Genomic DNA, 24,007 nt, shown 5'->3' on the forward strand with positions numbered 1-24,007 from the left:
TGAAGGAGTCTTTCACCCAAAAATTTCAGAAAATTTCAATAATCCTACCCCCGGTTGAGGCTCAGAGGAAGTCGAAATTTTAGTATGTCCAGTAATGGTGTTGTATTGTAACATTTCCAAAACGAGGCGGAATTTACATTGGTTTTGAATAGGAATTTTTTGGCTTTGAGCGCAGTTTATCTATTGGAGGAGAAATTGGCAGTTTGGTGAAAACAATTGTCAGAGTCAGACTTTTCCGAAAATAGAGATATGTAAGTGTTTTCTAGGAAAATGGGTTTAGGAGCAGCGTTTTTTAGCATTTCTGCATAGGATCGTTTAATTTTATCCTCGCGCAATTTATACATGGGGCATACAAGCAGCTCATGCGAGTTTTCTCCACACATTAAACATTTTTCTTTTTTATTGCATGTATCCTCATGATGATGTGTGGCCAAGCCGATTACAATTGAGGCAATTCATCACACGAGGGATAAAAACGGCGAACAGGGACACGAATCTTATCGATAATGACATAGCTTGGCTGCGAGGACTCAGCGAAAGTCACTCGAAACGAGTCTGACAGTCGATAAACTTTTGTATCTCCTTCGTGTGATACTGAATGCAATTGCTTGCATTCAAGTATCTTTACGTCTTTAAGTATGGTGTCTTTGAAACGACTAATCCCATGCTTAATTAAGTCATCAACAGTCAAACTCGATTCGGTGATGACCCCATCATTTTCAATTTCCTTTGAAGGTATATACGCTCTATATTCACGCGTAAAAAGCTCGCAAGAAGCAATTGCATTGGCTTGTTTGAGAATGCCAACGACAATGCAAATTTTATTTTTTTTTAGCTTTGACGGTCTCTTTTACATCCGCGAATCGCGAAGTCAAATCTTTTGAAATTTGGATAATATTTACTTTACGCCTAATAAATACGATCCATGGTCCCGTTGACGACTCCGGGTAAATTTTAATTCTAATGGGGTTTACATTTTCAGCAGAAGGCTTAGGAGGAGTGTCAGTTACTCGTTCTCCCATCTCGTCATCGATTTTAGCTAGCAAGTAAAACTATTGCAAAAAGGGACGAAAAATAAACCTGGTATCTGCTGTCTCTGATGTGATGAACGGCAACACTGGTAGAACACACCTCGCGTGTGTGTCGCTGTAAACTCGGTGCCCGTTGTTTGACATTGTTACACTTTTCGGTGCCACCTACTGTCCTTCGTCGCGTTGCTTCTTCTGTAGACCTATAGGCCTACCTGCGACATTTCCAATCTTTTCCCGTTGAGCTACCTGTCGGTATCACCACCATACACAGACACGATCACTGTCGACTTCTGCCACCAAGGTAGGCAAATTCGTCTACCCGCGGTTTGCTGTCGAAACACCACTTGTCGACCACGGCTCCGACGTCTCAACTGTCGACTCACACTTAACGAACTGGTCTCTCTTTCCCACTTCACCAACGCGTATAGCGTGTCGTAATCTGCCGTTCTCTCGAGAACAAAACTTTTCCAGCTGGAGGCACAACCGTCTCAGCCGGTTGCAAAAACTGTTATGGACGGTCGTCATCGCTCAGAGTCTTGTTTTTTTTTGCTTTGGCGGTTTACGGTTGTGTCGTTGTATTCGTCTTCATTGCTGTTCTTCGCTGATGGCACTGATTGTTGATTTTGAGGTACTAGACACAGTCATTGGTATAGACGACACTTTATTCGATGATTCTTAGCAGCACCTACTGAATGCTTTCCGTGATATGCCGTCTGTTTATAGTTCTGACACGTGATGGTCGGAGCGACTGGCAGCAGGAATAGAGGTCATGGCTCTTTGTCTATTTACATCCTTTCACTTTTTCCATTCCCAGATCCCGTATCTATCCTAGAACAGATTGGTTTAACTAATTTTGAGTTATTTCTCGTCTTTAGCTATATGAATCAGATTATTTTAGAAAGTGAAAATCAAACAGTTTTGAGATAAAAGTGTAGACAATTATTACCTCCGGGATATACAAATTCCAGTGCTCGAGCTTCATCTCTTTGTCCACATCTCAGAAGAAAGCGAAGATGCGATTCGCGAAAGTATGCTACAAATGCCTACGAAATAAACACATAACCAGAAGTTATTCTTTCTCCAAGTCGTGCTGCAAGATTTCAAGAACGATGTCACTGCTTGGCACCTAGCGGAAGGGATAGTCCTCTGCGATCCAGCGTTCCACACAAGGTGACAAGGGTGAGAATAGTTCTTCGACATCCTGAAACCAAGAGAACCAAACTATTTCGACAGGCTTCCACATCTGCGGAAACTCACCTGGGCTGAATTGTGGCTGGTGTTCCTAAGGAATCGTACGAGTCAGTGCAGCACTTCAACGTGACCTCCATCGAAGAGTTCAAAACCATAAAGCAGCGGTTCTGGCAAGTTGAACATTTACCGGACAGCGAACCCCATTTCCTGTCCATTTCCAAGCTAGATCCGACAGGGAGGTTCCTGGTACCGCTGCCAAGCTGAATGACAGCTGATTGCTCAAGAGGCATTGTAACCAAGCGGTACGTTCCTCTCAGCATCGTTCTCACCAAACTACAAGCATCAGTCTTCCCATGAACATCGACAAGTTTGCACCCGTGTACAAAATTTCGTGCACGCGTTCAACCTCAAAAATGCTTTGCCTTTGTGTACAGGTTCGCATCGAACACCGAACCCAAGCGAACGATGTGCAAACTTAGGTTTAAAAACCGTGTACGTACACCGTGTGCGTACATAAGAAAGGCACACACAAAACAGAATGAGTCAATGCTAGTGATGATGGATGAGAGAAAGAGAAAACTAGTATCAAGAACCTGTGTGTACGATAACCGGGTACGTACATGAGGTTCGGTTGTGTAGACGAACATGTGCTCGTGTTTTGGTACGCATTAGCGCGATCGAGTTTGCACACGAAATGATGGTGTAGGATGAGCACAGAACTAGAGCGAACATGGTGTTTGATGTTCATTTGGGAACACTGACAAGCATACATTGTAAGAATCAAGGAGACTGGAACGATACGCACAACAGCTGCAAGAACTCCAGAGGTCATTGTCACACCTCAACCAAATCCAAGTTCCAAGATGTAAGCAAAACAACATCATGAGGGCATATGAGTTGCACAGATTTTCTGATGTCTCGGTCATGGCATACGGAACCTGCGTGAGTGATCATATTTACTGAGAGAACGGCAAAGATGGTTCTTCTGACCAGTACGTATAAATTAGCCCCCCCCCTGCAGGACTATCAATCCCACAGAAAAAGTCTGGTGCCCTCCTGCTGTCCCATTTCGCAAAGGTAAGTAACCGTAGGGGTAAAGGTGAAGCTGCGAGAAGTCGCACAGTTGTGTTGCCGATAGGTACTCTAAACTCATCTTGCTTGTGAAATAATAGATCGGGAATGAACTTTATCTCTTTTGAGTTTAGTAAACCAATAGCATGAGAATCGTCATTGCCGGCCACAATCATCTTCAGCGATACTTAGGATGGGGTAGGCAATGTTGATGTAATAGAGGAATTCCATGAAGATCCGTCCGAAAATATTTAAAATCGTGACCGACCATCTTAGATTCCTATAAAACTTTACACATTTCACCGGCATGGAAGACTAAACATTTTCGACAATCAGTAAGATTATTTTGACTCAGTAGTATTTTTTTAAAAGGGCGTAAACATTTCTACGCACATTAATTTCAATTTTTTATGTTCGATTACTGTATTTTATACAGCAAAACTTTCTGAGAACGAGTTTCAGGGAATAAATATTTACGCGTCGCGTTGCGTTGTGACGATGATTTTGGCGGATTGCACACTGACTTCATCATGTTTGACTGCTGATTATCTAATAAAAGTTGCTTAGGAAATGGTAAGTAGGAATTCATACCAATCCGACCCATATTAATACCTCAACAGCATGATAGCCATCATTGCCGGCCGCCCCCATCTCCATCGTTCATGGGGAAGGATAAAGGATAAGGTAGACGGGAAGTCTTGATGCTCCAACTATTTAACGGAAGGACGACGATTCATCAGACTCTTCCATAGGTGTCGCGGAGTTGGTGGTTTTGGAAGGGTATAAGGTCTAGGATTCGCTCCAAGCAAGCGATGGGACCTGTAAAGCATATTTTATTAGGTAGTTGTTTTATATTTTATTCGAGTACACGATCACTCGAAAAAGAAAAGATCTTGTTTAGTTTTTGATCCTTTTTAAACTCTGGGCAGCCGGCTACCGAGAGTATCCTATCTTCCCTAAACAAAAGCAATTTGAACTCCACACAGCCGACCGGACCGTGGGAGTATTGCCTAGAAAAGCTAATCTTATCTGCGTAATGGGCCGGATCACTATTTATTGCAACAGTATTTAGACATAATTCGCTACTTTTTCTCTACGATGTATTTATTTGGTTGAAAACTACCGAGTGATAACACATTATACAGGCAAAGAGTTATAATAGCGCGAGATATTATAAATCAAGGAAAGTATTTATTATTTTCCATATCGGATTATTTGTGGAATACAAGTATACGAGCGATAGTAACTAACACTGAAGGGAAATATAAAGAATTGTTAACCTGATACACGGGCTTGTTAGCAATAACGGAGTTTAAAATTGGGTTCATAAAAACAGACGCGGCGAATTTTCAGTACGTATTGACCCATGATCATCGATACCAGTCAGTTTAAAGTCCTATTGGGGCTAATTTCCGATCAACTATTCATTTTTACGGCAATGTTTTCTCAACTGTTCGCACCCTCTCATTCTGCTACTCTCGGCAGATGACTGATAGTACCCAGTCGTCGCCGGTCTAAGAACCAAATGTCATCAATAGAATTAGACTCGCGTGGAGGCATGAGAGAGAAAACTTGTGAGAATTTTATTATCCCACCGTTTGACGACCCACGAAAAATTGTGCCTTTTTATGAGTAAAAACTCCATAAATTGGAAAATGAAAATGTGTATGCAAAGTTTGAAAGAAATCGGTTAAGTAATTTTTGAATGTTAGGTAAGACCGCAAATCATGTTTTTTTTCCAGAGACGTTCTACAAAAAGCTTCGTCACCGAGTCGTTTGTCGATATTTTTCCATAGAAAAATTATAGAATGTTATTAAAATGATAAATTATAATGTACAAAAGTTTCGATCAATTCGCTTCACGCAAAGTTCTAAAAAAATCGTTTTTTTACCGTGAAACCCTGAAAATCACGGCTCCAAGCACTCCAAAAGTGTTGGCGCATCAGCTGCAGGTGTTTCCAACGTTTTAGACGACTCTCCTTGACGTTCTCCAATGATGGTTTTCAGTAAGGCAATGAGCCGACGGCCTATAAAGCGTATTGGGTTATAACTAGTGGATAAGATGGATATTTTTACCATTTTTTTGTTAACCATTTTTGTTAACGACCTATTGAGTCAATTTGTCAACAGTTGTTACGGTCAAGACTTGCAAACATAGAAACATTAGAAATTATGACGAACAGTATTATAAGCAACTTCCGACAAAAATCGTTGCAATCTTCAATTGTAACGATTAGCTCTCTTTATAGTTTATAAGTTAGTTTATAAGATTTGTTTAGCTCCTTATTCAGAAGACAAGTAGGTTTAAAACATCCTATTGAAAAAAAAAAATACTTAACTGCGAAAGCATATTATAACTTAATAGTAATTAACTGAATCATGTAAACAATAGGGATGAAAAGTCTCCACTTGTGGCTGAACACCCAATATACTAAATTAGAAATGTAATGCAAACAAAACAATATAATCAAATAGAAAATAATATATAAAAAAAGTTGTTACGGCATTTAATTAGTAAGGGACTGGAAGGTGAAATATATTTTTCAACATTTAGAGCCATAGTACTCAAGGGAGAGCAAGGAGTTGAAGGGAGAAAGTTTAGAAAAGCGTGGAAGGATCATATATGCAAGCTTAGAGCTCACCGGCGACTTAGCTTTTTGTCTGCTACCGTAGGAGTCAGGGTCTTTTGGCATTAGAAATAGTACTATGGCTCTAAATATTGAAAAATATACTTCACCTTCCAGTCCCTTGCTAATTAAATGCCGTAACAACTGTCGATAAGATGGATCATTCGAAATACTAAAGCGGGAATACGTCGTCGCTAATTCTTCATAGGTCAGTCGAACATTTCCTACGGTGGTTTTGATGTGTTTTCGCTGATTATACAGCCGTTTCCCACAATCCGCCAAACTCAGGTGCCTCTGGTGGGATGAAGTGCCGTTCTATTTCTTGTACATGGCGGAACACGTCAACGAGTCCGCTCGTTCTTAAAATGTCGAAAGAGCTCATGTAACTACTGGTGGGCTCACTTGAAATTAGTCGCATTGTTGAAGCTGTTGTGGTACGTATATCTGATCAATACCAGTCACGGCACTTGGTGGGGATGTAACAACTCTTGCTGGACCCATTGGCTGCGTTGTGTTTGTTGGGTTTGTACGGAAGCATCTTGCACAAATGCAGTTATTTGAGTTATGGTGCACCGAGGCTTCATCGGCCAGTACCGCTGACGAATCGCGTACAATAAACTAGTTAGCCCCGAATGAAGTATTCGTTCATATCCTGTATTAGATTGCGTACTAGAAGCTCCTTACTCCTTCAAGTCTTCACGAAGTAAACCGTCAATATAAATTGGTCGAAGATTACCGATTGTCTCCAGGTGAATGTGTTGAATTACACGAAGGATTGTTTATGTAGATTTAGTGCCAAAACAAGTTACGCTTAGCGACTATTTTCTTTCGACAATTGGCCTGTGTTAAGCCAAAGAGGACCAAGCGCCATTTGGAGGTACCTTCATTAAAATCGCTATCGCTGCTAATGTAGCACTATAAACACCTACATCACTTTATTTCTGAGAACTGAAATAGTAATCGATAGCAAATAAGTACCCTTGAACTTTCTATGATAATGGTAAATAATCGAAAAATAATTTTTTTCTTTAAAAATACCAGGAAAAAATTATGGCGCTCAGTTCGCTTTGGCTTAACGCAGGTCAATTACCACTGATCCACCAGCACATATCCAATGATGCGTAGTACTTTGCGAAAACTTTTGAACTAGAAAAGAACAGTAGAAAAATGAAAATTGCTGAATACTCACGACTGACATGGCAACCAATGCTTTCATCTTAGAATGCAAATCATTCCGTATATCCTGTAGGTTTGTAATTTCGCCGCAGTGCAGTTTGTGAAGGAAATCCGGACCGGCACACCGCAAAAGGTAATTTAGGCTCAATAACTCCGGTAATATTGGTCTCGGGACATGACGCCGGATTATTTTTTTTAGCGGCCTGATAGGACTGTGTAGCTTAAAGCTTAGGGGATCTCGGTCCGTCCCGCGAGACAAGAATTAGCAACTGTCTGCCAAATAAACACCGGTCCTCGAGAGTAGGAGTACATTTTTCGCCTGTTTGTCTCGAAGTGTGTAACGTCAAGTCCACTATTTTGTCTAGTCCAATGTATCAAGCTCCTAACAACGCGTGTTAAATCATCAGTGATGCAATTAAAACTTCGCATTGATTCCGCTTCTGTCTTGTTCCTGATCTCCTCTTGGGTCCCCTAGGTCTGAAGCCGATCAATCGACTATTAACTAATTCAGAGAGCACACGAAGCAGGATTATTTACGATACAAAAATAATGCCATGTCTGATTACCAGTTTACTTCTGGTTCTCAGCGATCAGATTTCTTACAAACAACTGAAGCTTAAATTAGTTATGGAATTCGCGTTTTCGCTTCGTCTCATCAGAATCCGACACAAACAGGACTAAACTAACGCCGGATTTGCGCTGGCTCCGACAACAGAAACACTATTTGTGTTTCTGAGCAAACCCCTAGTCCTGCGTTATCTCCCGTACGTTTTGTCAGAACTTCCCTGACGAGATGTCCTCTTCGAAGGTAATTGAAGCAGATTCCAACACATCAAATCTTTTCACTTTTCTGGGCAGCGGTTACATTATTTACCGGGTCTGGGTCAATTGGCATAAGGGTCCTTTGGCATAATTTTTAAAATTGATCACACTTAGGATCATTTGGAATAACGGACGTTTGGCATAATTTTGAAAAGTGATCACACGGGAGGTCATTTGTCATTTTTTCAACTACAGGGAAACACATAATTTAAGACTGTGTGAGAAGTCAGGTAATTAGGCATAATTTTGAGCCGTGCTACTGCTGAAGGTCTTTTCGTACAAATATTTTTATGTTAAGTTAAACAGTAATTTTGAATACCGGTCGTTTGGCATAGATATATGCAGTGATAAAGTTATTGATTACCAGGATGTTTTTGAGTGTATCCTTTCTTGTATGTATTATGTATTTTGATTGTATGTTGACAATAACGTTCATCGTTCGAGGAAAAGGAAAAATCCAGGAAAACGAGTGGATGCTGCTATTCAAACTTTGAACTAGTTTTTCTCGAAATAAATCAAATGGCACTTATTTCGCTCTGACTTAACACCGACCATTTTGCGTTGTGAGAAATTCGAATAGGCCAAAAGGAGTGACGACTGCAATTTCGGGAATGTCTTCCTGCCTCCTAAAACGTGTTATCTATTGATGGGTTCCCCCCCTACTTTCGAAGCGATCCTTATACCGATGGATCCCGGTCCGAGTGGTATGCTCGAAGTATTTAGCCCACTAGAATAGATTGGAGTGTTCGAGCAAGTAAAACACGAATTTCTGTTCGAAGGTTTTTTATTGTATTTGTCGATTTTATTTCTGTAATTTGTTCTCAATTATATATAAATAGACTAACCAATCGATTGTACATAAATTATTGTCCCTCGAATACGCCACAAACACAATTCATTTTTCTTACAACTACAAGGGTTTGATAAGAGTAATTCAGAGGTAAATGTAAATATGTAATTGGAATAATGCTTATTTGTACGGGATCTTATGACGTTTGATTACCGTCACTTGACACTAATAACCAGTCAAATAACGGAAGTAAAAAAAGTGGTTCAGAAATGAAAAGATTCATAATCATCAGAATAAATAAAACGTTGAGGAGCTACGAGCGAAAGATTTTGTTAATATATTAGTTTCGATTCTATGATTAGTACGGTTCACGTTAATGGTACGTGGTAATGAATGGAGACAGTTTAATTTTAGATTCGATCCTTTCGAGAAAAAGAATCCCGAAGGTCGAAGATCAACAGCTTGACTTTTTGCTTTGAAGGGCTTGAATAAATTTTATTTGCTAACGATTCTACCTGGATCAATCGTGATCTCTAGCCCCCAGTTTATTGGCACATCGGCAGGCAGGCACTCCTGCTCCGTTTTTTTTGTTGTTGAATGGAGACACGTTAGCTCTTCTAATTTGTACAATAGAAAAGGCTCAAACAGTTGGACAAATGATTCCACGGTGAGCACAGAACCCCCGGGCGGTTGACGGTATTGCACTCAAAAAATAGTATTGCAGCAATGTCCACATGTAAAATATTGCAACGAAGATTCTTTTGAGATCGTTTCGCTATTGGGGAAAATGTTGCTTTAGTACCGTGGAAACATTAGTTTGGGTTTGAGCCTAACAGATATAGCATAAAGAGTAAAATAGAGTGGAAATTTGTTCGAAGCTGTAACTCACCGATTAAACGATGATAATATTTGGAGTCCAACAGTGCAGCATTATCATACTAAGACGATAATGGTGGAATATTGGACTTGTTTATTATCTTTTGGGTCACAGCTTCAGACAGCTTAAATTACAATAAGGTTTCTTTCCGGTCTACTCCTCTCCGATAAACACACTCTAGATTGAACAGCCTACGAGTATGTTTCTCGGAAAGGAAGTAAACATCGCTGAAAGATAATCTAAATGATTCAAAGCTTATATGTACCTACATGTTTTAACTTCTTATAAGTATATTTACAGTTTTTTTTCGAAAATGAAAAATAAATCCACTGAATTCGCACAAAAGTATCCGAAAGGGAGTCACAAATCTTCATGGTCCCTGTAATGGTCCTTACTTCTCTTACGACCCTTTGAAAAGCAAATGATGCGTTCAGCAAGATTCGTTCTCGATTCGAACCCAAATTATTCAGTGCTAAAATTCGAAACTGGTGATTTGCGATCTAAAAGCTACTCACTACGCTTGAACTACTAGTTTAATATAAGATGGCATTGTTGATCGAACGCTTAGAGCCTGAGATTACTCCAATGTATCAGTTGATTTTTTTTTACAATAGCAGTAATCTTATGTTGATACTCCCTTCTAAAGCAGGAAAAATTCCTCTGTAAATCTATCCCCCTAGTCTTCGTTAAAATTTTGTATAAAATAAAATTTGTGTTCTATGCTTTTCACGAATTATACATGTATAAGTGAAGGTAGGGAAAAATCATTGTCAGTTCGGCGGCGAAGGGTCTTCTCCGTCACTCAACAGATCTTCAAGGGAGATGCATTTTACTGCGATGCCGTGTTCGATTGAGATCCGGACGCGTTACACGCTGGCGCTGACATATGGCGGGCCTTTTTAGCTAGTGAAACCTTAGGGATACCGGTGGAGAGACGTTTGCGCTCCTTGAGGTAATCTGAAAGTGGAAGAGAGAAAAGTGGAGAAGTTTTAGAGATTTTTTTGACTGATTTTCGTTGTGAGATTACAACAAAATTGAACTGGTTTATTTTCGGTTATGTAGAACCGAAGCAAACAAATTCAAAACATTCAGTCTAATCAACGTGACTAATAGTTATAAAAGTGAAGAAAAAGAAAAGGTCATTACGAAAGAATATGCAGGGCTTATTCAAAAATATCTTCTTAAATCAACTCAACACTCGACATCGGTTTCAACAACTGATTAGTCCTGGTTATCACTGAAGCCAACCGCAAGCTCATTTCCGAGGCTAGACCAGCTGACCACAAGATCGCTTCTTTTCAAGTTCACTGATATAGAACTAATCAGCGACTTCGATTACACATATTGTTTTCAACTCATCCGCTGTTGCTTGACTAATACTGAACATTAGTGTAGTATAGTCGAAACTGTCCGAATGTTTATAACAAATAGACTCGAACAAAACGCTGACCACAATCTTCGGTAAAGCTATGCAATGATTCATTCGATCCGGTTTGTTTACAAATTTGAAACGCTGCAATTCGTTATGACCACTTTCGCATTCCGCTGCCTACCCTTGACGCGAGAAAGGTGAGTCATTAGAAAAGGATCTTCATCAGCCCGATTCTTGTTTGGTTGTTTTCTTTGCCGATCTTATCTTTTGGTCTACAATCTAAGTGCAGAGCTTGTAGTACGGAAAGGAATTTAGGCCTCAGAGAAATGAAGAAACAAGCACTCGGCGATAATTTATGACCAACGTACTTTCTTTTCGTTTCGTTTACCTTCTCCGGTTGCTTACAAGCAACCATTATTAGTTTATTGTCCTGTTCCGTTGTAATCGAATGACCACTCATCATAGGACTCGAAACAGCAGGCAAAAAATACGCAAACCGTCGGCGGACAGCAATAGATGAACAAACCGAGATAAAGTGGGTGCAACATATGTTACGGAAAATGTATTAATTTATGGATTTTGTCACCTCCGTTCGGTAGGTAGCTCCGTGCAGCTTATTCCCTTTTTTTCCATTGTCATCCGGGTTCGGAAGCATGTGCCATACTGACTTATTCGATTGCAGATGCGAAGAAAATATGCACCCCTTTCGAAAGGGATTCTATTTTCAGCATTATTAAGTGCCATAAAGATCGCTTGGGTCCTGTTGTCACGCTGTCAGCTGAAACGGTCTCATCCATTATGCATGAGATGAAAAGCGCGTTGCGTCATGTGGTAGCAGACCGAGGGCACGGGTCATTCGCGAACAGCTGGCTATTCTAATGGAGGTGGTAGTAGGCGAGGGCAGTGCATAATGCACACGTGGGGAGCAAAACAAGCCACAAAATGTTTACCAAATGCTTCATATCACGGAGTATCTGGAAGGCATTAATGGCACGAGTTTTTCCAATTTGAGCAATTTGATAATCGAAGGTAATTTATTCGACGGACTGTAAACTGAAGGCCATCTGTTTGCGGCTAGAGGTGGACGATCATGACTTGTTTTCGTACACGCGGTTGTTTTGGCTACCACCAACACCAACAATCTTATTTTAAAGTGGAGTGATTTGGGCTTCTATCATGGCTACTGCGATGATGATGATGACTTATATAAATTAATACCCGCGTCACTCGACTATGGTTTATAGTGCTTTGTTTTCTATTCCACTGAGCAAACGCGCGTGCCTTTATCCGGTCATAACAAGGTCGTTTTACCTGCGACGGATGCCTTTTTTTGTTCTCATACTCCTAAAAGGTGATGTTTATTATTCGGCCTGCCTAAAATTCCTTATCCTATGATTTGGCGCGAAACAAACAACACACGTTGTTTGCCTAACTTGTAGGGATAACGTTGCCCTCTAATCCGCTGTTTGCGCTATAAAAATATTGATTTTATCAATCAGTAGCTACCCTTTTTCGATCAAATAACTAGACGTTCCAAAAAACATGATAGCAGATGTGTCACTGTACAGCTGCCCGTAACTTTCCCCCTTTCTGTTGACGATCTATAATTGTGGAGGCTCTCCACTTGCTCAAGTGGAGTACTGTACTGTCTCGATCTCTCCTGTTTGGACGTCTTGCTTTTGAGGGAGAAAATACCCGCTGCTGCTGCTGCCGCTGGGGTTTGAATCCACCTGGCTCAAAGTTAATGATTTTGCTGTTCTCTGCTTCGCCCCAACTTCGCCACCAGTTTCGTTTTGTTCGAACATGTTTTAACACGAGCACTGAATTCAGACGTATTATCTCTCACTGAATATACGATGGAGTATTTAATATAAGCTTATTGTGTCCATGCGTGGAGGTTCCAAAATACAGTGCCAATTAGGTCATCAGGTTGGAGAGCAGCAGCAGCGAAAACAGGTTGACATATGAATGGGAGAACATCTGATGGTGCTTTTCTTTTGCGTCTGCTGATAAAGGTTATATCCGGTAGGAACATATTATCGAAAGTATGACCGGTGAGGGTCAAATCATTATATTGTTTTGTACAACTGCTTTTGTGTAAATGATAATTCCTAGAAAAGAAACATGACTTTAAACAAAAACTATCGTAGTACATGGAGGATAGAATGAAGCTATTTTTTGTATAATTATTAAAAGCAATGACAACATCGACTATAGCAGAGAAGGTAACCCTTCCGGACGATCACGTTAGGTATGCTTCTATGGTTCTACTTGAATACAAACTGAGTCAGCTTCTGACCCAAATTGCTGTCAAAGGTATGATCTGAAAGCAGTTGGGTTTAGATTCAAGTTGGTGTTAACCAAAAACGGCAATAATATGCATATCTATTAAGCAATCAATGTGCTAACGAATTTTTTTTAGAGATCCAACTGGAGCTTGCTTCTCGGAAGGGATTCCTATCAGAACCACTCACTACAATTGCAGACAAGACATGAGTAGTGTATATCTCATCCATTAGAATACTGCTTAAGACAAATCTCAGCGAGCCGTGATTCTGATTGTGATGTTGATTGTACGATTCAGATGTGCGGACATAGAGATTTCATTATCGCGTGGGAACGAGCGTTTATATGCTAGCGCTTGACTCTGCGGTAACTAAATTAACAAGGGCTGAAACTTTCACTTAATAACCTTGAACGTTTTCAAACTAATTGGCGTATGCGTAGCTACAAAGAGCTTATACCGAGAAGACCTGATTTTATCAACCCTAGATTTTATCAGCTTTTTGACACGATTTTATCAGCCTCATATGAAAATTGATAGTTAGTAGTTTGATGCGCACTAGCAGACGAACCAATTGGAGTTCGAGTAAATCCTTTCTCGAGCGTCTTTTTCTTATCTTAGAGATCCGAAATATGCAAAAATACAAATTTCATTTTTTTTTTAATTTTGCACTATCAGACCTCCTTAAGTGAAATTTGAACTAAATAACCAGAAAGGGTTATGTGGCTATACCAAGGGACTAAAAAAAATATTTTAGCTTCAGTTTATTAAAAAGAAATGAAAATATATGTCCCGATTTTATCAATGTCCTTGTTGTATCAGACTAAAATTCACCAAGGGGCTGATAAAAAGCGGGTCTTTACTGTATATTACCGCGTTTGATCACGTGGACGTTTGTATGTCGCGGTTGCTAGCGTGTACGTAACTTCGCGCATGAAAACACGATTGAGTGTGGGCTTTTGCATAATTGCGTGCAAAGTTAAAAATATTCAAATTCATTGAATGAAAATTGATCATATTCAGCCGCATTCGTTTTCAATATTCAGTAACGCAGCTGAAAGCGTCAAACGAACAAACCGCCCATTCATCCATGCAGATTTTCATTCGAATATTTTTTCTATTCACCGCGAGTCGCATCAGGTTCATTTTCAGCCGTCAAAAAAGAGCTTCGATTATTTTTAACTCTGATTGCGTGTGCTCTTGAATGATCGCTCGGACCACGAAACTGAAGCTCAATTTTGAGTGTGCAGTTCAGAGAGTGAGGTCCCCTACATCATATCATTTTCATTTTGCAGCGTTTGGTGGGGCAATGACAGCGCAAGTCAGTCCAAGGCCGATGATAGGAGAGGTAATGGCAGGATGGTCTATGCAGACCACAAAAACGCCATGGGAGAGGAACAGGGTGTGGGTTAGGGTAGGGGAATTGATGTGTACTTGACGAATAATTGCGCTGCAGAATGTGATGCAAAGGTGCATTGAACAGTACTACTGTTGACTGTTCAGAAATAAATATATGTTTCTCCACAAGGTTTGGTAGCAAATATATTTTGTGATTATGTGATGCCAATTTAAAAGCGTTAAAAAGTTCATTTTATACCGTGATTTTATCAAGTTTGTGAGACCGCAACCGTAGATGTGCGTGGAAGATCACGAAAAGCTCAAGCGTCCATATGTTCACGTGTTTATCGCGTATGCCAGAACGTATGTGATTTCGCGTGTATAAATTCCATTTTGTAACTGTATGGCCATATGCATATTCGCGTGTGTTCTTGAATGATCGCGCGGACCGTGAATTTGTTGCTTAGTTTTTAGTGTACGGTTCAGGTACTGGAAGAGAGTTCCCATAACACTAGAGTTCCCGGTTACGTTTCCATGGAATGTGTTGTCTAATGAATGTCTTATTTTTTTATTGGTCCAACTGAAGACATGAATCTAGGCTGTTAAGAACGAGCGCAAGTACATCATAACGTGATCGACTCATGATCGCGCGAGCGGTGGGTTGTTGACGAGATCGTGAGTATATGTGGATGATTGCAATTACATGTTCGCGTTTGTGACCCGGTTTGTGTTATCGCGAAGGCTAGCGGCGTTTGCACGTTTTGAATGAGATATTATGAGTGTATATGAGAGAATATGCAATTGATTGTGTTAGTGAGTGTTATAATGAATCGAATATACAGTAATAAAAGGAAAAGGAGTATGCTGAATTAAAAGAAAAAATGAAGACATTAAGTAGAAGCGTATAGATTGACTGATTTTTTGGTTTACATGAGTAGTGGAAAAGCAAACTAATAGAAGTAAAACAAAAACAGACAAATGAAGTAGAAGAAAAGAACGGGAGGGACGTATTAAAAGTTGGTTATATTTGGGAACATAGCCACTTTATATGACGGTTTGGTTCTCGTGGATGATGGTTCTTCAACATTACTAGGATAGTTCACTTAAATTTTAAATTCAATGCATTGTGCAATTGAATGATGTTTACTTTAGATTAGGGTTTAAATTGGTATGATCCAAGTACTTTGGCTAATTGCCTTAAGGTTTAATGCATTGTGCAAATTGAATGATATTTAATTTAGATTATATGTAATGAACCATCTATCATAGGATACTGCATCGGTCTGGATCTAGTTGAAATGATAGCAAAAATAATCAATCTGCCAGTCGTCAAGGTATCCCTTCGCTTCTATCCACCACCTGAAGCACGCGCCGTGTTGCTATTAGATGCTAGGGACCAACAGAATCCAAGGTCTCCAAGCTACAAATCCCTAAGCATAAAAAAATGCAATCTGGAGTGCACCGACAAGCCCACGGTCCACCGCCAAGCCGACGGAAGGTGGTCGCAAGCACCCAGATTGCTTAGAATTTAAAAAAAAAACTTTAATGAAAACCTATTATTCAGAATATTGACCATTTTGCTCTCCTCGAAGAGTGCACTGCTAGCAGCATTAGACAATATTTTCATATTTGTTTTAGAAATATAAACATACATGTGAGGAAAATTTAGTGCAGGTCTAACTCGCGTTAGACTCATAGTTCAGTTAAAAGCTGTGTTTGATTACATTTAAAAGTTTGTAACTTCATTGTAAAGAACAACATGCAACACGAGGTCGAATTTAATAACATAAAAATCAAGATCCCCGTGCATATGGAAAATGACATGGTGGACGTTCGTATCCGTGATTTGACACGGCGCACTAATTCATATTACATCAAACGAATTATATCGCAATACGGAGAAGTGGAATTCATTACGAGAAATTTTTTCACCGGTAGGTATTCCCAACGGGGCTCGTATTGTGAGGATGCGTATACGAGTGACTAAACCAATACCTTCATACATGACTATCGAATGCAACTCACTGAAGGATGGCGTAACCTACAAGCAAACAACGCTGATCACATATACCGAGCAGACTCGAACATGCCAATTCTGTAACTAGACAGCCCACTAGGGAATAAAATATGCGCTGTAGTAACTAGTCAAAACTCATGTACTACGGCTAACTCTAACAAGCAGCCACTGACACTTACAGATTAACCAAAAAACAACGACCCAAATAATAAATAATGAAGGGAAAAAATCGTGAACTAAAATATAAATATTAGTTCGCGATTATTGATTAATTCACAATGAATATTTTAACCAAGAATTAATTAACGTTACAAGTTACATCTCTGTAAAGGGATAGCACAAATTTTTAAAAGATCGATTTTTATCAGCTCAAAATCTTCCTCAAACCGATGATTGTGTAAACTGCCCATAACAGCATAAGAGTCCCATGTTGAAAAACAGCAAGCCGAGAAAAACGCTGTTCAAGATTATCCCATCCATTGACCCAAATGGATGGGACAACCATGTTTTGGTATTTTTTTTATATTTTCTGAACAAACCCGGTAATCTTATTTGTGCAGCGTGATTCAGTGGTGATACAGAATACCATTCAATGAATAACTCATTTTCGACAAAAATCCACATGGGACTCTTATGCGTTTATGGACAGTAAAGCTGTTAAAACTTGCTCATTTTCGTAATACCATTTCGTCATTTGGGTGTGCTTTGGGTATCGCTGTTGTCTGGCAGAACGGATGACGTCTGTGCTGAACTGAAGGCCGTGTCTTCCAGAAATAGACAGAAAATTTCGCTCCTCGGTAGACAGGTTTCTACGTCTAGTGCTTCCAAATCCCAGTACTTCGCGACCAAAACAGAAGTCCTCGCGAGAATTGCCCCTGATCCGAACAATATTCTTGTGTGCGGTCGAAATGTCGATAATGACAACTCCTACTCCTGCTCTGATAGTATTATTAGCTTTATCAAGGACTAAAATGCAACGAGGAAATAAAAGCTATCGCTTTTGTAAAAAGTCACTGACGTAAGCACTTTGAACTTCATATACTTCAAAGTTAGTTCACCCAAAGTACCGCGATAGAGCTCTTAGCACTGATACATTGGTGCAAAATATACTGTTCAGAAAATTGGAGTTCAGCCATGCCAAGAATAGCGCTCGCTGACCGATTTTAGTAGGTTATAGTGTGTGCTGTCACACTGGAGTCGTTGGCTCTTTCGTGGTCGACATCATGTTTATGTTCTCCAATGCGAACTTTGAACTTTCTTCGGGTTTGTCCCATGTATACTGCGGGGCAATCTATGCAGGGGATTTGGTAGACCCCCGATTTTTGATCGGTTGGAACCTTGTGTTTTAGGTTACACAAAAGATCTTTCAACGTGTTACCACTGTTGTATGCGACTTGGTACCATGCTGTTTTAGAACGGCTTGAACGGAGTTAGTAATTTTAAGGTCAAACGGCAGGCAGATCCTAGGTTCCTGTTTTTTATATGGCTCTAAGGTTGTCGCGTTTTGTCTGTGCTTTTTCCTTTTGTGTTTACTCATAATTTTGTCCACAAATCCTTTTTCATAGCCGTTCAATGCAGCAGCTTTATATATTTTATACCGCTTCGTCTTGAAGTCTCAATTTTCCATCGGTATATTGAGCAGACGATGGGCCATGGAATGGAAGGCTGCTTGTTTTTGAGCACCGAAATGGTTAGAGTCGGAAGTTATGTATCTGTCTGTGGACGTCGTTTTACGATAAATCCCGAATTTTAGTTTGTTGTCCGCTTTGCTAGTTATCATCAGGTCTAGGAACGGCAATTTTCTTTCTATTTCCTTCCCTATCGTAAACTTTGTTGTGCTGTTACGGGTGTTCAATAGGTCAAGGGTCTGGGTCAGGTAGCGTTCTTTCACGGCTGCAAAAATGTCGACCACCTAGCGTCACCAAACTCGAGGGAATAGCTTTTCTTTGTCTGAAGCTATTTCGAAATCGCTCAAGAAAACGTTTGCTTGTAGAACTTTTGTAGAAGTTTTGTTTCATGTAACACTCTGCCACTGAAAGGTAAGCTTCGACCTGATAGGGTAATAAGCGGTTTCGCTCAAGATGTAATCATCCGAATATAGATCATCCGAATGGCAATGCTCGAGATCATGACGTATAGCTGACTTCGACGTGAAACTGTTTTACTGTATGGCGCTTTCAATATTATTCACTTTTGGCAAGTGTATACGAAGGAGGGACTAATGTAGTGAATGAAACTCTTAATTATCGTTTAGGTCAAAGGATATCTTTTTATATTATATATAATTAGAAAGAGCAGCTCATGATATGAAGAAGAAAAGAAATCAAATAATTTTAATTATGGAAATGCTATTTTGAAAAGCTACAAATCACTGGTGGAAAGACCGGACGTTTCTAGAAATTTTATAAGGCAGAAGTTTTCATAATCTGGAGGAGTGATAGGTTTGCGTAAGGCGGATGCAGGTCGTAGTGTCATTTGCTGGAGATAAAAATAATTATGACCTTCAGTGTGATCACTTCGCAAATTTATGCCAAATGTTCGTTATCCACAAGATAGAAATAATTATGCCAAATGTTCGTTATACTAAATGTCCATTATGCCAAATTACTATGCCAAATGCCCTGCGCGATATAATCGAAAGATGCCTGTATTTAAAAAAATACTGGTATTTAGCAAATTTTACTAATAATTTACCATGTGTCGTGTATGTGAATGTGCAATGAAGTGAATTCGGTTTACCATCCTGTATGTTTTTAAATAGAGCTTTAGGCACCAACACAGGGGAAATTTTCCAGTAATTCTCCGACAAATTTCCGCCTAACATCACAACAAACCTTACTTCTTTTCTCGAACGCACCATCAACCAAATTGATGCTGCTATTCGAGCAGCAAATTTCAAACTGAACGAAACTAGTTCCCCAGACCCAGATGCGATTCCCTCGATTTTTGCCAAAAGGACATAAACAGCCTACTTGAATCACTTCGACGTGCATTCAAGCTATCTCTTACTACAGGAATATTTGCTTCCTGCTGGAAAGCGACCCACATCTTTCCAGTACTTAAAAAGGGAAACAAATCGAGCATTGGTAATAAGCGTAAAATCTCGTGTTTGAGTGCCGTATCAAAACTATTCGTGCTGTTTGCTTTAGACACTACTTTCTTTCACTGCAAGCACTATATCGACTTCGACCAACCTGCTCTCGTCCACAACGTATGAACTCGATGGATTGCAAACCGATGTTACGTAAATAGATTTATCTGCGGCCTTCGAGCAAATTAATCATGATATTGCAATTGCCATGTTATACCCGGTATTCATAGACAGCTTCTTCGCTGGTTTCTTTCATACCTCGATGGAAGGCAACTCCACATTAGCATTAGGGACCGTCTATCTGTACAATTCTCCGCTACATCCAGCATCCCGCAAGGAAGTCACCTTGGACCAGCAATATTTTTCCTCTATTTTAATGACATCAATATCAAACTACAAAAACCCCGCCCTTTCTTTGCCGACGGCATGAAGACGGGTTGCAACCGATGCCGATTTTTTTCAGGGCTAACTGAACAGCTTTAGTAGTGTGAACTAAATAAATCAGTGTCAGGACAGATATTTCGGAGTCATCATGGATTCGGTGGATAAGTCATCATTTTCCGAATACTGTTTAAAAAATCGTTTTGTTTGTGCGTTGGTTCGCTCCAACTCTAGAATATAGTTCTGTTGTTTGGAATTCGTACTACCAGAACGAAGTTGACAGAGTCAAGGCTGTCAAACGCCAGTTCATATGCTGCATGCACTGCGATATCTTTCGAAACAGGATTTCAGTTATAGAGCTTCAAAGACCGTTGTCAGTTAATACAGCTCAAAACTCAAAAGTATCCGGAGGGACTGCTCTCAAGCATTGCAGTACGTAATAACTCCTCTCCTCTTTCAGGGAACCAATTACAGAAACGTATTTCTAATGGGATCTAGGTCCTTAACGCGAGAAAAACCTTACAAAATTGAGCACAGTGACGACCATCTGCTAAGTAAACATCGGTTCCCTGGAGAAAAGCGAAATGGTGTACATACAAGCTTTCCTAAAAGATTATGATGTCGTGTTGTTTAATCAGTTTGTTATTAGTTTGGTACTACTAGGAGGAGCTTGGCCCTATACCTACTACTCCATCATCGATGTTACGTAATAGTCTTTACGAAATATTGTTAGGTGTCATCTGTGGAGCCGAAAATGCCACAAAAAAGAGGACTATCAGATGCGCTTTAAGCGTCATATGTCCCATTTCCTTCAGAGACAGAAATTGGTCTATTCAGCCAATTTTCATACATTCCATTTAAACAAATAGTACAAAATTTCATTAAACTCGGAACACAAAATTGTTCATAAAAACCCATTCAATTTAAAAAAATCCCCGACTTTGCTAGAGAAAGCAATATTGAATATATGCCTATATTTAAATTGGTTTAACTGAATAATAATTTAGGAAAAATATTAGTACACGATCAGTTATCCTTTGGCTAGAAAATTTAAGTTTCATCGAATGGAGTACAATATCCGACTCACGGAGTAAGACATAAGTAAAAGGCATAAAAACCCCATCCGCTAGGTTCAGTTTTGCGTCGGTTTAAGACCCAAACATGCAATAAAAATGATCGCAAAACAATATACAAACATCTGCTGTCTACCGACCAGGAGCATAAAGAACCACAAGTCAACAAAAAATCAGTAGCGCCCAGTTCACATAATAGCTAGTGCTGCTGCTGGGTTGCGTCTATCAATAAACCAATAAAAGCAGGACCCAACCCAGCGGTTTCAGAAGAAATACCTTTAGTCCAATTAATTTAACAAACTCAACAAAGGCCACATATAATTGCACGAGCAACCAATAATTACAATTATTTGCCAGCGCGTAAAACTCAGTTCAATTGTTCCGAACCAAATAACAGTAGGGTTCGATAGCAACTTTCCCCAACTAGAGGCAACGGGAACGAGGGGACCCTTTCCATCCAATCGTCAATAAATCCACGTTCACCGCAGCTCAGCAAAACAAAGGTAGGCTCGCGATCCGGAAAGTAAGCGACGAAAAATACCAGAAAAACAGATATCCGCTCATTGTCTGCCTTTGGCTTTCTACGTTTCAACGGAAAGGTATTAATTTCAGTGCACAACGGTTCCATGCAGGATAGCCTGGTAGAACGGAGGCAGAAACAAAGTCTAGAGAGGGTGGAATATGGAAATTTGTACTTTATGGATAGTTCGATGCAGTATCTGTGGGGGAATTGATGGCGGTAGAACAGATGATCTTCGCTTTCATAACAAAAAAAACCGTTGATGGGTTCGTGCGTCCATGACCAACTTCTCTATGTTCCCCCACGATCTATAGTAGATCAGACGGTGAGACGTTCGCTCGTCTTACAATTTTAATTTACGTTGTTCACTTTGCTTCCTCCCTCACATTTACCGACCGTTGCTCGTAAAGGGTATTAAAAAACCGATATTTCACGCATCAGGGAGAAAAAGTGCCGTCTTGAAGCATTTTTCTGCCTAATTATAAATGTTACGTTCCATAATTTCTCTTTTTTACGAAACTATACCATAAGAGAGGTACAAACTGATAAATAGACCCACCTGTGATTCGCTGCTGCCGCTGCGCTCTGGTCGCCGAGGTAGAGAATGACGAACTACTGCTGACCCTGGTGTTGGTGGTGTTTTTGATGGTGGCGGTGGCGGCATCAATCGGCGTCAATGTGTCACTACGCAGCACCAACGGGTACGTCCGTACCGGTCCACAACTGTACATTTCCGAATCTGACCCAGCGGGACTGGCAGGGGATGTTTCCGTGTTGAAGTTGATACGGTTTTCTCTCTCGGCACGTTGATCCAACAGATCTTCCGAGTTGGTCGACGTCGTCTGGGATACAACATGGGCCGCACGAATCAGTGTGATTCCCGTGAAACAGGCGGGTGCTGAAGTGTTTGCAACGCGTTCCCACTGATACCGGTCGTGGTTGTCCAGGGGCTGGCCGGTACGAAAATCGAAGCCCCATTTTTTGCTGGACATTTCATTCTGGACCTCAAGTGCGTGCTTGAAGATTCTGGGAAAGAGAGAAGGGAATGGATTGTGCTATAGTGTTGATCTTGAACAATTTTTTGAATTTTTCTAAGTAAATTTCCCACGTCAATAAAAATACCAAGGCTTTATGTGTTAAACATAAATATATACTAAATTTTAATGCAAGAAAACCCAACTTACTTATTAGATTCCTCCTTGTCGACCGGTCCAAACAAATCTCGCTTAACCCGGGCTACCGAAGTACTACTGATTTTCGCAGTTGGTCTCTTGCCAACCTCCGCCGAAAGCCAATTCGATATTATATCCGAAGCAGTCCTCGGAATAATGACTTCAGCACTCATTGTTTTTTTTATACTGTTACTTTCCCGTTCAGTAAAGACGAGATTGCTTCCCGTGTTTGTGACACTGTTTATTATTTGCTTCAGTCGTAAATATAAAATCACTCTTTTCTTTCTTCTTGATCAGAGGAACGGAAAAAAATATTTTGATACCACACTCGTTTGCGTTTCCTTTTTCTGCTGACGAACACAAACCCACAGTATATTTTGTTTGATGTTTGAGGTTAGTTTCACTGGGTTGATTTCTAACTAATTTACGATGGAAAAATCACTTTTCCTCGGGAAACTTCAACCAGCACAGGTGTATTTCTATACTCTGCAATGTTGGGTAATAGTTTTATCAAGTTTTTTCACCGATTGAAACAATTATTTATGAATATAAAATCTTTCAAAACATGACGTCACTTGCTTCTCAGATTGTTTTTTTACGCAACACAAAAGCACAGCTTCTGTTGACCTCCAATTGTAATTTTTACACCAACAGTTGAAACCGTTATTAACTTCTTGTCGAGTAGAATGCCACTTCTATCAAGGCGTTGAACAATCACTATAAATTAAAGTTAATTTTCAGTCGAATCGACACAACTGCCAAGCAGACACACTCACTCAAACGACGCTTTCAACGAGACTAGCCAAGAGGTACGATTGAAATCACACAGCAAGCAGAACAAAACGGTCCGTTTGCTAGATGGAAATGATGCTACACAAACACACACGCAACCGTACTGCAATCATGGCGGCCCAAAATCGCCGGTACACGAAAGCAGCATAAAAAGGGGTCCGTGAATAGTTATGCTCAATCCGTAATGGTGTAAGGAAAAATGGAAAAACGCCGCGTAAATGAGTTTATCACACCCCTCGGCTTAGACTGAGTTTAATTTTAATAATGTATATGTGGTTGTTTATTTGTTGGATTTTTTTTCATCCTCGAACGGTCCAACATAATACCTTGATTGCATATATACCTACAACATATATGACTGCCCACTCTCGAAGAGAAGATA

At 40.0% G+C, this 24,007-nt stretch overlaps 1 protein-coding gene across 1 annotated transcript; it reads right to left on the reverse strand.

Annotated features, from left to right (window-relative positions):
- Positions 1-8,684: 8,684 nt before the first annotated feature.
- LOC131689892 (cyclin-dependent kinase inhibitor 1B) lies at positions 8,685-23,644 on the reverse strand. Its single transcript, XM_058975247.1, has 3 exons — positions 22,846-23,644; positions 22,221-22,687; positions 8,685-10,542 (listed from the first exon to the last, which is right to left on the reverse strand). Exons 1-3 carry the CDS (start codon positions 23,004-23,006, stop codon positions 10,415-10,417), a joined length of 756 nt encoding a protein of 251 aa, XP_058831230.1. The 5' UTR covers positions 23,007-23,644; the 3' UTR covers positions 8,685-10,414.
- Positions 23,645-24,007: the final 363 nt, after the last annotated feature.

Source organism: Topomyia yanbarensis, chromosome 3 (assembly GCF_030247195.1).
Source record: "Topomyia yanbarensis strain Yona2022 chromosome 3, ASM3024719v1, whole genome shotgun sequence".
Taxonomy (NCBI): Eukaryota; Metazoa; Arthropoda; class Insecta; order Diptera; family Culicidae; genus Topomyia; species Topomyia yanbarensis.

Coding starts and splice junctions, on each gene's coding strand:
- LOC131689892 (XM_058975247.1), bottom strand. CDS start 23,006: ATGAGTGCTGAAGTCATTATTCCGAGGACTGCTTCGGATATAATATCG. Junction 22,688..22,845: donor GACAAGGAGGAATCTAATAA/GTAAGTTGGGTT, acceptor TCTCTTTCCCAG/AATCTTCAAGCACGCACTTG. Junction 10,543..22,220: donor GCGGCAGCAGCGAATCACAG/GTGGGTCTATTT, acceptor TTCCACTTTCAG/ATTACCTCAAGGAGCGCAAA.